Below are 15,999 nucleotides of genomic sequence, written 5' to 3'. Positions count from 1 at the left end.
CCACTCGCTCTAATGTTAACTCAATAGAGGAAACTACAAATAAACAGTCTTTCAATGCGATCCAAAAAAAATTACAATCCGTAATGTGAATCCGACTATGATAGTTCAGATGATAGTATGGTAGCTAGCATCGTTAGTAACACAATTCAAATCGAACCCAAAAATACAACTTTACAGATCGGAAATACTAAAGCAGGACTCCTCATAGATTCCCGCAGCATTTGTAGTATTTTGAATGAATCTCTTGCTATGGAAGTAATTAGCAATTCTACTCTTGCTCGATGGCTGACAACAGCACCTGCTCAAGAACTCAAGACCTTTGCTAATGAACCAATACCTGTTATTGGAATGATGCAAGCACCGATAGAAAATGATGGTTGGCGGATCGATGACGCCGAATTTGTGGTCGTCAAAGACGGACTGAAACCACTGATTGGCAGAGACCTATTTGAAGTCCTGGGAAATTTAATCACTCTTACTCTTTGTTCAAATGAAGGTAGTATGGTCAACACTATTACAACTCAATGTCCATTTAAAACACGCATAGCAAAGCAATTTCCTCAACTTATCTCACGCATTGGTTGATCAAAAATTCACATTTTTAAATCTAAATTTCACAAAAATTTCCATCCAAAACATCGAAAGGGTAGAAGAGTACCCATTAATTTACAAGACCGAGTTAACAGTAAAATTGAAAAATTTCTTGAAAAAGGACACATAGAAAAACTTAATAAATCTTCTGATTAATATTTTATTTCTCCTATAGTTATTACAGTTAAAAGAGACCAAACAATAAAATTAATCTTGAAATCCTTAACAAATCCTTACATAAAATAACTATCAAATGCCAAATATTGAAACACTTATGGACTCCATATCACAAATAATAACAGATTACAAAACAGAACCAGCGGAAAAATCTATTTCTCTATTATAGACCTTAAGTACGCGTATAGCCAACGGAATCATCACCCTGAGACAGCCAAACATTGTAATTTTAATATCATCAGTGGCGATTTGACAGGCACATACCGATTTAGAACAGGGTTTCATGAACTTACAGACATGCCGGCCGAGTTTCAGAAGGCGATGGATTATAGGTTAATCGGTCTCAAAAACACATTTTGTTTTATGGACGACATACTGATTGTCAGTAGAGGTTCAGAAGAAGATCATTTTAATTTTGTATCAAACTGTCTTAAAAAACTGGACGCGGATAACTTTCGCATCAATCTTCCTAAATGTCAATTAGCGAAGCAAGACATTTCATGGTTGGGGTATAATATTAACCAATCAGGGACATCACCTCTTGAAACTAAAACTTCGGCAATCCTTTTATTACAACCAACTAACACACTTAAAAAGTTACGCTCTTTCCCTGGTTCGGTTCATTACATTAGTAAATTTATTCCCAATCTAGCTCAACTTTGCCATCCTCTAAGACCCGTTTTCGAAAATCTACGAAGTACTTCTGTACTGACGAACACACCATACAATTTAATGCTGTAAAAACACGAATTGCGAACCACACAAAAAACATTCATTATAACCCGCAACTCGAAACACGTGTAAAAAGTGATGCTTCTCTCTCCGGCCTTGGAGCAGCATTAGAACAATTGACGGTTAATGGTTGGAAACCGATTTCTTTTGCATCTAGATTTTTAAATAGTAATGAAGAACGTTATAGCATCAATAAACTTGAACACCTTGGAGTGCTTCGGTCCATTGAATATTTTAAAAATTACTTTTATGGCAAAGAATTATCACAACTGATCATCGAGCTCTTCTTTCAATTTTAAAAGAACACAGATCAAACAAAAGCTATAACAGTCGTTTATCACGATGAGTTGATCGACTTTTACCCAAACAATTTAAAATAGAACCTTTGCCGGGCACAAGGATGGGACTTGTTGATTATATATCCCGAAATCCTTATCAACCGGCAAAAAATATTTTTAAATATTATGAAGAATTTTTAGCTGCGACATTATCACGTATACATACTGATGCAAAATTACTTCAATAAGAAAAAAATATTTCTGCTGTCACACTTAATAAATTTTATCACGATAATAGATCTGATATACCAAAAGCTAGCAAACAACATACAAAACAAGTATTAAATATAAATTTCGCTAAGCCTAAATTATTAATAAAAGACAATATGTCACCAGCTCCCCAAAGTTCTAGTTCAAAATTACCCTTGAAACGTAAATCTAAATTTATTTGTGATCCCACAACGCGCGTACGCTTAACAGATAATAATTCAGCACTCGCTACGCGAATGTATCATTATGATCTGCTCACTCCAAACACTATTAATTCGGATAGTGAACACGCAATGCGCGTACGCTTAACTCAAAATAATTCAACACTCGCCAGCAAAAGACTAATCAAAATTTCACCCACATTAATTGTACAAAATTTGATAGCACACTTGCACCGCGAGTACATTTAACTCAGTTAATATTATTACGCACATCACTGTGAGATTCCCATGTTCTACCATTTCTCCAAAGATTACGCAGCTTTTCATTGCAAATTATTCCTTAAACATTTTAGTTGAAGAAAGCGCAAATTTTTGCTACGAAAGTGTTGAAATGCGCTGAAATAGATATGAAAATTGTGTTCTATGTGCTGATAAGGAGCTGAATTTAACATTGCCGGTAAATAGCCGCAATATAAACAACTAAAGAAATAAGATAGACAGATTGACCACCAGTTCGTTAATAGACCACCAGATTTTTTGGGTTAGACACGCACTGTCATTTTTATGAGACACATAGGCTCTATAAGGAAAAAACCCTAATACATCTTTTTCAAAATTAATATTCGAAATCAAAATCTCAAGACTCTAATACTCAAGACTTAGGGCATTTACGTTTGGCACTACTTAGATGCACACTATTGATCTTTAACTAGTAAATGTTCAAAAAATTTAAAGTTTATAAAGTGAGTTCAGAAGTCAACTTTTTTGAGTGAGTTAAGTCACGCAATTGACCTAAAACCACAATATCCGCTATCGGTTCGCGGCTACTAAAAACATTAGAATATTCAGCGTATTGAAACATATTTTCAATGCAATTACTGCTTTTGCGATGACTCCTCGACACGTGATTTGAAGTTTTTACGAATATAATATACAACAAAGTGTACCTGTTGTGCGAGACAATGATTGATCAAATTGTCCAAATGATCTGAGTGTAAAGGCTCTTGTTCGGTTGAATGGTTCGTTTTGTAGAAGTTGAGGATGGTCTTAAGAGTGGTGGCTATGGTGGTGCCTTTGAGCATGATGGGCCCTCCTCTGTACACACCATTGGCTATTCCTTTCAACACCGACTCTCGCTTCTCATCAATGTCATCATAGTAGCCTGCATAAACGCATTTATGGACGACTGATTTAGCCCTGAATACCTCACCCCCACCCCCCAGAATCACGCCTATATATATATATATATATATATATATATATATATATATATATATAAGAACGCACACAATCAATCTTTTTAATATTATCGACCCCACTTTGGGCGAGGGGCTTCATGCTCAACTGGTTCAGTTAATTTTGGTCGGTCGATATTTGACGTAGAAAGACAAGAGTGGTATCATCAGAAAGCCCACAGAGCGTAGGTTATTTTAATTTTTTGTACTTTTCATTTTTTGATGAGTTATCAAGGCTGAAAGTTTTGTGAACATTTCATAAATTTGACTTTATTTTTGTTCACTTTGGGTCATTTTAAGAAAAGGGTTCGTATTTCATCCAAAAAAAATAGAACTGCCTATCACCACTTTTATTTTAAATACTCCTAAAAATTCGCCTTAGCTGTGAACTGTCTTCGAAACTCCATTTTTTAAATTAAAATTTTACCAGATTTGCGAAAATTAGCCAAAAACTTGATAATATAACGCCAAGGAGCCAACATAGCCAAAGTTTTGATTATTTTTAGGCCAAGAACTTCACTTAACGCAAAACGTACACTAATGGGTCATCAGTTTCAGAATTTTTGACGGTAACTAGAAATTCTATTAACTTATTCGTTCATTTTTTGCAGGTGACAGCTGAAAGGTGACAGCTGTGCAGTTACACAACAGACCGAATCGCTTGGTCTGACTATAGACGACAGACTTGAATACAAAGAGCATGCCCGGTCAGTCATGACTAAAACAATGGGGACCTGGAACCACTACAGAAGCCAATGTTCCCGGAGGTGGGGACTACCATTACAAACCCAAGCCTTGTTGTACAGAACAATTATCCAACCGCAAGCGAGCGCCGTATACTTTCCCGGTATGAGGGCAAAAAAACATGAAAGATCTGCAAACTTTTCAAAACAAGGTCATTCGATCCATACTACAAAACTGCCTCTCACCATCAATTCCAGTGGCCGAGTTTCTCCTAGGTACACCACCGGTGAGCATCTTTGGCAAAAGCTTGAATGACAAGTTCCTCATCAAAACAAAACAGAAAGGCCTAGACCTGATCTCTACTGCCAACGATGAAGCAGTTCAATTACAAGGGAGCACAAGTCATATCCTCCAGAGAGGTCTAGGAAGATATCAAAAGCAAATGGCCCCAAACAAGGATCCACTAGAATACTCAGCGAAATCAATAGCCGATTTTGTCATAAAAGAATGGACCAATAGATGGAAGAGTCCCTATTCATTGGGATTTTTAAAGAATTTCCGGAGATTTGTCCCAGAGATAGGAACAACAAGCCCACTGCCTCGTGGAAATCCAAACAAAGCAAACAAGATTGCTGCACTTTTGTTTGGAAACTCCTTGGAATACAAGGAGATGAAATGGAAATTAAGCCGAGCAGCTTCTCCCAATTGCGAATGTAAAAGTTCAAAGGAAAATGCGTAACACTTTTTCTTCGTTTGCAAGAACCGCGATCATGCAGGGCCCTCGCAACCACAGCTGCTGGATTTCCTGTCGTATCAGGAATTTCAGCAACTCATGACCTTTGTCACTAACTCCGGTAAACTGCAAGACTGACCCTATCTTTCAACTGATGTTGTTAACGATTCCAAGAGAGAACTTCCCCTACAACAGACGAGACGGCTGCAATCCTCGCCCGCAAGGAGGGGCTGAACAAGAAACTATATATATATATATTTATATATATATATACATATATATATATATATATATATATATATATATATATATATATATATATATTATATATATTTACACTACTTTCGATAATTTTTCCAAAATTATACGTTTTTATTACGTTTTGCTGTATTATGTCCAAAGTGTTTGCCACAATAGCGTTAATTAATATTTACGTTCAATTGTGAGTCTTCTTCATCTTGCAGATTCAATTGACTATCTGGATCTATTGGTCAGATCTCTCCTGTACAGCCCTTAAACCACTGTACATATTATTTTGCTATTCTTTCTCGTCTAGAGAAGTTCACTCTTCTCTAATTTAGTTCAAAAAGATTTCTATCTGAAGATGTCCATAAACCAACCAGTTAAGGCGTTCGGAGTTTCAAAAATGTGTTGTTGAGTTATAAACATCTTTTTCAGCTGAATACTTTTCAGCACTGCTTGCTCGATTAAGTCATAATGAATCAACCGACAGTAAAAAATAAGCACGTCCGGTACTTCAAAGGCATAAAAGTTTTCATTCTGAAACAAAAGATAGCGGTGATGATACAGACAAAAAAACTATACAGATCATAACTGGAATGGATAAGAGAATGAAATGCTGAGCCTGAGCTAGTGCCCGTGAAAAAACAACCAGGAACAGAAGAAGGCCGCAAAATGCTGAAGGATACATATGAAATCAGAGGTAAAAAATATAGAAGACAAAAACGTAGATTAAAGCACAAAAGATGCGTCAATGTTTTCATAGCCTTTGCAAGAGAGATTGCGTTGTTTACAAGCTATACAGTTTTGAGTTAGGGGGCGCAGATGCTCAACGACAACTTGAGCATTCTGAGGATTTCACCATATTTTTCATCAGAGTAGAGGAGCTGCCTTTAAGGCCAAAGGAAAGATGTAGCGAACTGAAAGGCCATCTTCAGTTCTTCGACTATCAATAATCTGCAAAGAGGTGTGAAAATTTGTGATACAGGAGCGCTTCAACCCCGCAACGAACTCCTCAGAGTTAAGGATGAAGCTGCTAAGCACTTTCATGAGAACGCTGGACAGGGATATGGAGCAAAGTAGTTCAGATGTACTAGCAGTGAAGCCTGACCGCAATAAAGGACCCATAAAGAAGCCAAAATAAAACTGGTTTGATAACTGCACATTTTCCAAACTTTCACAGTGAGCGAAATGCATTAGGTGCCATGAGAAAAGACACCAAGATGGCGCAAACGTGAGACGTGGAGAAGGAGATCAGTAATATAATGTGACAATTGATCCACCTTCGGCTATACCAGACAAATAGTTGCGCCAAACCTTACCCAATGGACAGAAAAATCATGCTACCGAACAGTGGCCACAAATACAAAGTGGGACACGTCCGTGTTTTCCTATTAAAAAAAGTTTAATCTTTCAATTTCGTTAATGAATCATAAGCAGCAATCAGTTTTAAAAACACAAAATAAGTTTTTTCATCAACAAGAATCTCAAATAAGGCATAATAGCCTTTTACGCTTCTGAGATCCCTAGGAACAGTAAAAAAAAAAAGTTCATGCAAGCAGGCATTTTCAAACATGTAATTATCAGAAAATCTACGAAAAATTTTTTTAAACTGAAATGTTGACAATTTTTTAATGTTAGTTGGCATAATATCATTTAGGAGAATATTGTGGGCTGTTTTAATCCGATTCTCTAGCGACTTTCCGTGTAATAGAGACTTAACTTTTGATGTTTTTACTAGACCTTTGAAGCCACTCCTAGTACGAGAGTAATATTCTCTGTGTCAGAAAATTTCTCTGTCCTAGTACGAGAAGTTCTTTTGTCAAAAAATATTTGTGATAAAAAAGTTGAGAGCTACCCATTATTTGTTGAAAAAGTTCTTTGAATATTTCCACGAAGTATAATTGTGGATGTACTATTGTTAAGATTCCTACAAAGTTGCTCTAACGAGGCGTTTTTGAGCCAATAAAATCTTCTTCGAGTTGGGTTTTGTTGTTGCATCATGAACAGTCAAAGAATAACGTATTGTTGGTTCAACCTTACTTCGATAAAACTTGTGCAGCTGCTTTTTGGTCAAAAATGTTCGACTGAGATAAACCATTTCGCCGAAACGGTTCAATTTTTTAACCACATGACTGTCGTGATTACTGAAATCCTTTTTTTGCCAATTTAAACACCAATATATTTTACGCTATTTTGCCATTTTAGAGAATATCCAAAAACAGAAAAATTTTCTTCATGATACCGTCCAAAGTTGATAAGTTCGCACTTGCTTTCGTTCACTGACAACCAATTTTCATCGAACCATTCCTTAAGACTATTCAGATCATCTAAAAAATATTGGACATTAGAAGAAGTTCGCGATGAGAAGAACACTGTTGTATCATCCGCAAGAAGAAAAACGTTTGAATTTTTGCAACTAGAGAGCAGATTGTTAATGTAAAACAAAATCAAAAGAAGACCCAGCACGGATCCTTGAGGGACACCACAATGAATATTACGAAAATCTGATGAACCCAAGATCGTTGCAACGTATTGCTTTTGGTCCACCAAAAAATCTTTAAACCAACATAGCACATTGCCTCAGATACCATAATGTTCCAGCTTCAGTAATAAAATATCATGATTCACAGTGTCGAAAGCTTTTTGAAGATCAACAAAACAGGCTAAGCCTATGTTTCTACTTATTATTGACCTTCTAATATTTTCGGTATAGCGAAGAACAGCCGTGGTGCAGGAATGTTTAGGTCAAAAACCATGTTGACCATTGCTTATCAGGCTATGTTTGATACAAAAATTGAGAAGTCGTCGATGCATTAATTTTTCAAAATATTTGATCAAAGATGATAGTAAACTAATTGGACGGTAATTGTTACAGTCATCCTCTGCTCCTTTTTTGAAGAGGGAAAAGTTTTGCTTTTTTAAACTCTGGAAAAATGCCTGCTTGCATATTTTTGTTGAAAGTGTTTGCCAGGAAGTCACTTAATACAACATTAAAATAGCTAAGAAAAACGCCACTAATGCCATCTTGACCACTCGAACTTTTTTGCCTACTGATTTTAGTATATCAAACATTTCTTTTTTTTCCGTCGGAAGAACTGCAAAAGCTTTATCGTCGTAAGGAAAATTGGGCTTGTACTGGGTTTGTGAAAAAAGTATATTTTAGTTGAGAAGTTCAACAGCACATTGTTGGAATTCGCAAGATAATTGCTCAAAGAAAATGGCTTGATGTAGAAAGTCTGTGGATGAATGTGGGAGGCACTAACTCTGAGGATGAATGTGGGAGTGGCCAGGAATAGAAATTTGGTTTTAAGACATCAAGATTACATCTGGCCAGTGAAGATAATGAGATGCTGAACGTCTAAACTTCGAATTATAAGATTAGTTACTTTTGATCGCACAATTTTCATGAAGGAGCGAAACAAGAACATCATCAAACTTGAACTCCCAAAAAGGACGGGAAGTTTTTGAGTTGACTTAGTAGTAACATTGGATAACTGGTTTACACCCAACTCACAGAAAATGATTGTAGCTCAGACTGTGATCTTCAAGAAGTCGGTAGTGGGCTTAATCAACAAGACATAAGTGATTAACGCTTTGTGACAATGATATCACTTTATTGCTAGACAAAAATGAAAAGAACGACGAAACTAGCTGACAGATATAAGTCCGCAGTAAAAGGGCAAGAATAAGAGACAGGACACATCTACTGCAACAAAGGGGTGTGGCAAGAAGCAGAGAACAGTGAAAAAGGATTGAGCTCAATTTCTAACACAGACTGTTAGCTCCAGTGGTGATGCGCAAAAAAAACACGCAAAAAGTTTGTGTTTTGGGTGCGGCACAAACTTATCTTGTGGTGACTACCAAGAACCAAAATTAGCCTAAAAAGTCAAACAAAATGAGGATAGCAATCAACAGCATCCCGCAATGTAGAACAAAGTCAAGGCACTCCAAGGGATTGAGATTTGGAAACCACTAATGAAACCAATCATAGGAAGGAAAGCCGTTCTGGTTGGTTAAATTGGCACAAAAAATTGTAGTTGTTACCCAGCAGAAAAATTATCAAAGCGTGTTGAACATCCAGATAGACTGAACTCATTTTGAGCCCTTTGATGCAACATGCTTGACTTAAAGATTCAAGAATCTACTTCATCTTTCATCGAAATATTCAGGCACACAAATATAAAGATTCAGAACATGTAACTCATCAAATTAATTTCAAAACGGTTTCCACACACACACACACAAACACACAAATAGCCGGCAGATTGCCGGAAATTAGCCGTGATAGGCGCTTGTGGCGTTACATGAATTGAAACAACTATAGAAATAAAATAGACAGATCGACCACCAGTCCTTTAATTGACCGCTAGACTTTTTGGGTTAGCTTCGGACTGTCATTTTTATGAGACACATAAGCTCTATAAGGAGAAAGCCCTAAAAGGGCTTTTCAAAATTAGGATCTTTTCCGTTTGTGCCCCCTCAGCTTAGTGGGCGCATATTATTTGCACCCCCCACATGCACTTGCAATATTTGGGGAGGGGGGGGGGGCACAAAAGGAGAAGATCCCAAAATTAATATTCGAAATCAAAAACTCAAGACTCTAATATTCAAGAATTAGGGCATATGTTTGGCACTACTTAGAAGCACACTATTGACCTTTAATAAGTAAATATTCATAAAATTTAAAATTTCATAAGTGAGCTCAGAAGTCTTTTTTTTGAGTGAAGTAAGGCATTGAAAAAGTCAATTTCAAGAAGTCACGGTAAGACGATACGAAAATCTGTTAGACGAAGTAAAAAAACATAGCAGGACAAGTCCTGACGTACAATTCAAAGAATTTTCATTGACTAAACAGAAAACTAGACAAAGAACGGACTATGAATGGATTAAGAAAATCATTTAGAAAAAAATCCAATCCAAAAAATTGAAAAAACTGTAAAAATCAAAGTGAAATTGCCGCATGTGAACAAAAAACCACTAGCGAGAAAGCGAAATTTTGTTCAAACCCCGTTTTCTCACTCTACTTGAAATTTAGAGCGAAAAAATTTCACGCCGCAAAACCACTCGCTTTTTCGCTCCACTTCCTGTTTCGGCGTGACCCAAATCACTACTCCAATTTGACTTCAAAAATCATGAAAATGTGTGAACAGATCTTAAAAAAAAAAGACAGCGCCCCAATACAATTCAAATTCTTTGAATTGTAAAAACATAGCAGGACAAGTCCTGACGTACAATTCGAGGAATTTTCATTGACTAAACAGAAAACTAGACCTAGAACGGACTATGAATGGATTGGGAAAACCATTTAGAAACAAATCCGATCCAAAAAATTGAAAAAACAGTAAAAATTAAAGTGAAATGGCCGCATGTGAACAAAAAACCACTAGCGAGAAAGCGAATTTATTTTCAAACACCGCTTTTTCGCACTCTACTTTAAATTTAGAGCGAAAAAATTTCACGCCGCAGAACCACTCGCTTTTTCGCTCCACTTTCTGTTTCGGCGTGACCAAAATCACTACTCTAATTTGACTACAGAAATCATGAAAATGTGTGAACAGATCTTAAAAAAAAGACAACGCCCCAATACAATTCAAATTCTTTGAATTGTAAAAATTTAGGAGCGCTATAATAGCCGCCTAGAATTGAGGACGCGGTTATTAAACACAAAAAACTATACTTGACATAGAAAAACGACTTCAAGCATAACTGAGTGGGGATAAAACAGTGGACAAAGGAATGGAAAAAGCATTGATTGGGTAGCCATCTTATATGTGAAAGAAACAGGGCCAGAAACCACATTCAACTTTTTGTACAGACACATGACTACCGACCGCCAAAAAAGCGACAAAATTTCAAACTAGTTACAGGTTTACAAGCAATTCAACTTTCCTTACAATGAAAGGGCGAATTTAAATTGAGTCTGGAAAAGTGTCACAGACTAGCCTAGTGATTAAAACATCGGGAAATCATCAGTTGGTTACTACTTTAAGCTCAAAAGGCTCAACTGTGTTATCAAAAGGAGCCCACGTTTGCTATGTTTCCGCCAGAAGCAGAATATCATGGCATGGCGGTAGCAAGGCAAAGAATAATCCGCCTGAATCAGCTGAAAATTAATAGCAGGCAATACGCACCGAATAACAACTGGCAAGGAAAACAACGATTTATAATGCTTTGTGAAAAACCCGTCAGTAACAAGAAACATAATAATGGCCACTAGATTAGTGTAAAATAGCCGCCCTTGACGCGCTTGATACACATCGGGATTGAAACAGACAAACAAAAACAGATAAAATAACCGAATTTTTTTCTGTGTTTTTTTTCAGTGTCAAAAAGTGTTCTAAATTGGCGTGCAGTTTCAGTTAGATCCTAAAACTTTACTTAGTTTAGCTTCTAAATTGAAATTTAATACGCCCTTTACCAATGTCAGCTAGCAAACACTCTAATGAATTTTGATAACCTAATCCTCAATGATTTAATGAACAGGCTTCATCTTTTTATCCCGTTTTTGCCTTTTTTTCGTTTGACTTAGACAGTATTCGCCACTTTGCGTAATTCACTGCGTGAAAGAATTTAAAATACCTTCAGTTGAAACAGTGCGTTAAGTAAGACAGAAGTAAAAAGTGAAAATTGTGACTTAAGTAAAACGAAAAACATGACCATAAGGTGGGGCGAATTAAAAAAGAAAGAGACCGCATAAACAACAGCCGTTGAGAGGCTAACGGCTGTTATTGAACAACAAGAAACAGAATTACACTTTTTCGTGACAAGAGGAACAATGGGATATTCTCAGTTCACGGCGTCAGGATGGCTTTGGGCATCTGGGAGAACTCTTTTCTTGTATCGAAGAAGGAGTGTTATGTTTTCAAATTGTTTTTGTTGGAAGCAGAATCTGCACAATCAGTTCAATTCCTAGTTGAGTTATATTGTTAAAAGTCGGTTCAATCTTAAGAAATATTTCGTCCACAGTTTTTTAAAGTTTTAATTCATTAGGATAATGTCAAACGCAATTGGTTCAAAGATACAAAAAAGTGGGAATTGAATCAAGCTAGCTGTTTTTGAGAAGATCAATATCTTGTTCAAGGGACGCGATTGCGATAATTGTTAATGGCTGTAAAATAGTTCGAGGAAGTTCGAAAAAATCAACGATACTTAGTCAGCTTTGAGACAACCTCTATCAATCTTGGTTATATGTTTAGATTCGTGTTTTGTTTTTCTCATGATAGTGGTTTTAAATAAGGGCACATTTTGAGACCTATATCTCTCGCCTGCAAGCAGCCGACTGCATTGATGAGTTTATGCTTCCTCAGCAGTTTCGGTCAATCGCACATTAGAGAGTTTTAAATCTTTAAAAGAACTAAGGAGTTTCTTAATGACATCAAGTTTTACCAGTTTATCTTGTTCTTCTAGAATATGAAATTGATCATACAAAAAACGGTCTTATACAAAATTGCATGAGAAGGACCCGCACGACTGAAATCATTGAGACAAACTTCGTTTGAGAGCATTGAGCATCAAAATTTTCTTTCGATACGTTAAAACAATAAGGAAATTATTAATCTCCCCATTTCTATCACTTCGCGGTTATTAGTCGATAGAATTGTAAACATTGAACTACCGGTCTTATTTTTGTAAAAAATCTGGTCATTTTTGCAAATATGATGTAACTTGTGCGTTTCAACAGCTTATTTGTGTAAACAGTTGTTTTCCTGGACTGAGGGTTCACTTTACCTTAAAGTTGTCAGAGATTTTATATTTTGCAAGACAAAAAGTTTTAAAAAGTTTTCAGATTTTGCGTACCTGGAATTTCTTCATATTGAGGCTCTTCGTCTAGCATCTTCTGAACTTCTTCATAAATCTCTTGGCGGTCTGCGCCTTCTATAACTTCTTCTAACAATTCCAAACCATCTTCTGTCTCAGTTGTTTCCTCAGGTGACCTCTCGACAACAATGGGCCTCATGTTTTTGGGGGGACTGTTGGGCAAATTGATGTGGTGGACGGGTGGAATATCCGGATAGTGGATGGAGATCCAGGGAGATACTACATTTCTGTGTAGCAAAATAATCAAATCTCAAAATTGAGAGCTTTCTACACCGTAGAAAAACTAAAAACATTTCTGGTAGATTACCAGAATATAGTTGAGAGCGCCTTGTAGATCTGCAATCTTAAGAAGATAATAAAAAACAGACCAAAAAGAGAAATTTTCTTAATTAAATGTTGGGATGTTACATTTTTATTTAGAATCTGTATAACCTATTGCTGCTTTTACACTCGTTCACAAAAGTAAAGGTACACAATGCAATTTTGCATGGTAAACTACCTGTTTCTGAATCCAATTTTAGTCAATATAACATTGGTGGTTTTTTTGATGTTTATATCAATCGACGCGTATTCATCAGAAGTATAGCACAACTTAGTTCATCAGAACTGACATGCATACTTGAACATTTTTGGTCAAAACAGACCCCTTAATTTAATTCAAATTATCCCTTATTTTAGACCGGTGGATTTCACTTACGGAAAATTGAGCTACACTTAATCCGTCAATGTTGTCCACCAAAATTTTTTAGAGCCATTACGTGGAAAAGACAGATGATACAAATGACGTACTCTGAATGAAGTTTTTCAACCCATTTAACAGAGAATGAGGAAGCAATTTTACATTTTTTAAGTCCAACATTTTTTCTAATTAACTTGTATGTTTAATCGATGATAAAGTGCACAAATATCCCCTCTCCCATAATTGAGTTTAACTTTTATAATCTAGGGTGGTTAACTCTGATTCACGCAAATTGAGAAATCTAATTACTCAAATTGTCAAATCTACGTACATTTGCTTTTGAAAAACACTTATAATCCGTCAGTGTTTTCACAAAATGCGTTTATGGGCATGCAAAATTGAAGACGTAGTCCCCTGAAAATATTTCAATCCAAGCCAATTTAGCAAAAATAAATGTTTTCTACGGAATTAATATGTTAAGATTGCATGTGAAATCCGCTTGCACAAACCGGTCAATTATGCCCCATTTGGGGGGGGGGGTGTACTGACCAGTAATGCAAAAAAATATCTAGATGGAATTGGCCAGTTTTCTGTAAGCAGCAGTGAGTTGAATTGGCGTGAAATCTGTTTAATATGATCATTAAGTTGTTGATTTGATAATCTAATTTTTTGCTTGAACTGATGGAGGCATGATTAAGTTGAACAGATTTGAAGTGGAACTCAACTCACTGCTGCGTACAGAAAATTGACCAATTTCTGACTGGATTTTCCCTGTAAGTAGGCGTGTCATTTTATATGAACGAAAATCTACTATAATTTAGATGAATATGCGTCGATTGGTATAAAATCAAAATAAAACATAGCTGGCAGATTGCCAGAAAATAGCCGCAATAGATTCGTAGATCGGCAGTCTAAAAAAACAGTAAAAAAGACAGACCAAAAAAAATTCGTCTTTTCATTGAGGGCTGATCTGCTATATTTTGATTAATAATCTGTTTAAGTTATTGCTGCCTCTATTAGCTGCTCTCTAATAACCTTCATTTAGAGTGACACACACCCATTTGACCTTATCTCTTTGAATTAAAGTAAATAAAAGTCAATTTCAAAGTGAGGAAGTCATTTTTGAGAGTGAGGTAAGTCAAGTGTGACCAAAAATTTAATCACGCGCATGAACAAAAAAACTCGCTCCACTAAGAATGAAAAATGACGTCACACAAGCAATTCAGTTGAAATTGCATGAACGAATGAACAAAAAGTGGCTGTGACGTCATATGGTCGTAACAAAAATCATGACGACGAAGTAAAAAAACATAGCAGCACAAGTCCTGACGTAAAATTCAAAGAATTTTTATTGACTAAAAAGAAAACTAGCCCTAGAAAGGACTATGAATGGATTGGGAAAACCATTTAGAAAAAAATCCGATCCAAAGTCGAAAAAACAGAAAAAATCAAAGCGAAATTGCCGCATGTGAGCAAAAAATCCACTAGCGAGAAACCCAATTTTTGTTCAAACACCGTTTTCTCACTCTACTTTAAATTTAGAGCGAAAAAACTTCACGCCGCAAAACCACTTGCTTTTTGGCTCCACTTCCTGTTTCGGCGTGACCAAAATCACTACTCCAATTTGACGTCAAAAATCATGAAAATGTGTGAACAGATCTTAAAAAAAACATAGCCGGAAGAATTCCGAAAGCGACTCGAAGCATCAAAAGTTCACAGAAAACCCTAATTGCAGCTGAAACCATAACCTTTTATATTAAAACATTAACTCATTACCTCCTCAGGTCTGATCTCACAATTGGTGAAATTTAACCCACTGTCACCACGAGAGACAAACTGCAACAAAATTTTATATTAGTGAAAACGTTTGGTAACGTTAAAAAAGTCCAAAATATTGAGGATGGTCAAATTACGGACCGGCTGAAAAAGCTGACAGTGCTTTCAATTGTCCTCAAACAATTCATGATTCTTTTATCAAAAACATCGCGAAAGTAAACGGCAGAAAACAATCTTAGAAACTAGGCTGAATTTTTCAAAAAAGAATGCTCAAATTTAAAAATCAAAAAAACACTACAATTAGATCTCTAATCACTGCACTTAAGACAAAAACAACATATACTTCTTCATTTATGTATATATTCTAGACAACATGATTTCTTACTGAATCAAAAATTAAAGTAATCATAGAAAAGACAAGCAAAAGAATAATAATCAAAGGCCAAAAATCGTTTTAAAGTAATACCAAGTTCGGAAGAAAAATGCAATAAACAGTAATAAGTAAAAAATTTGGAAAAAGTTTTTTTTAGCAAACTCTCAGTACTGCCTTAAGTTGAATGAAAACATTTGCAAACCAAAGAAATGAGAAAAATCTAAGAAAAAGCTGAAATGATTCAATTTT

General features: G+C 35.9%; 1 protein-coding gene across 2 annotated transcripts in view; it reads right to left on the bottom strand.

The window, feature by feature from the left end:
* The window catches only part of LOC142335442 (procollagen-lysine,2-oxoglutarate 5-dioxygenase 1-like), a 95,337-nt gene that overhangs the window by 14,163 nt on the left and 65,175 nt on the right, over positions 1-15,999 (bottom strand). For both annotated transcript variants that reach the window (XM_075383934.1, XM_075383935.1), the window contains exons 11-12: positions 12,902-13,149; positions 3,157-3,371 (exon numbers count right to left, since the gene is read on the bottom strand). In XM_075383934.1, coding sequence (XP_075240049.1) covers positions 3,157-3,371; positions 12,902-13,149 — 463 coding nt within the window. The remainder of the gene's footprint in view (positions 1-3,156; positions 3,372-12,901; positions 13,150-15,999) is intronic.

This window comes from Convolutriloba macropyga, chromosome 2 (genome assembly GCF_964194025.1).
Source record: "Convolutriloba macropyga chromosome 2, txConMacr16.3, whole genome shotgun sequence".
Lineage (NCBI taxonomy): Eukaryota > Metazoa > Xenacoelomorpha > Acoela > Convolutidae > Convolutriloba > Convolutriloba macropyga.
This window is presented reverse-complemented; position numbering and strand designations above follow the sequence as displayed.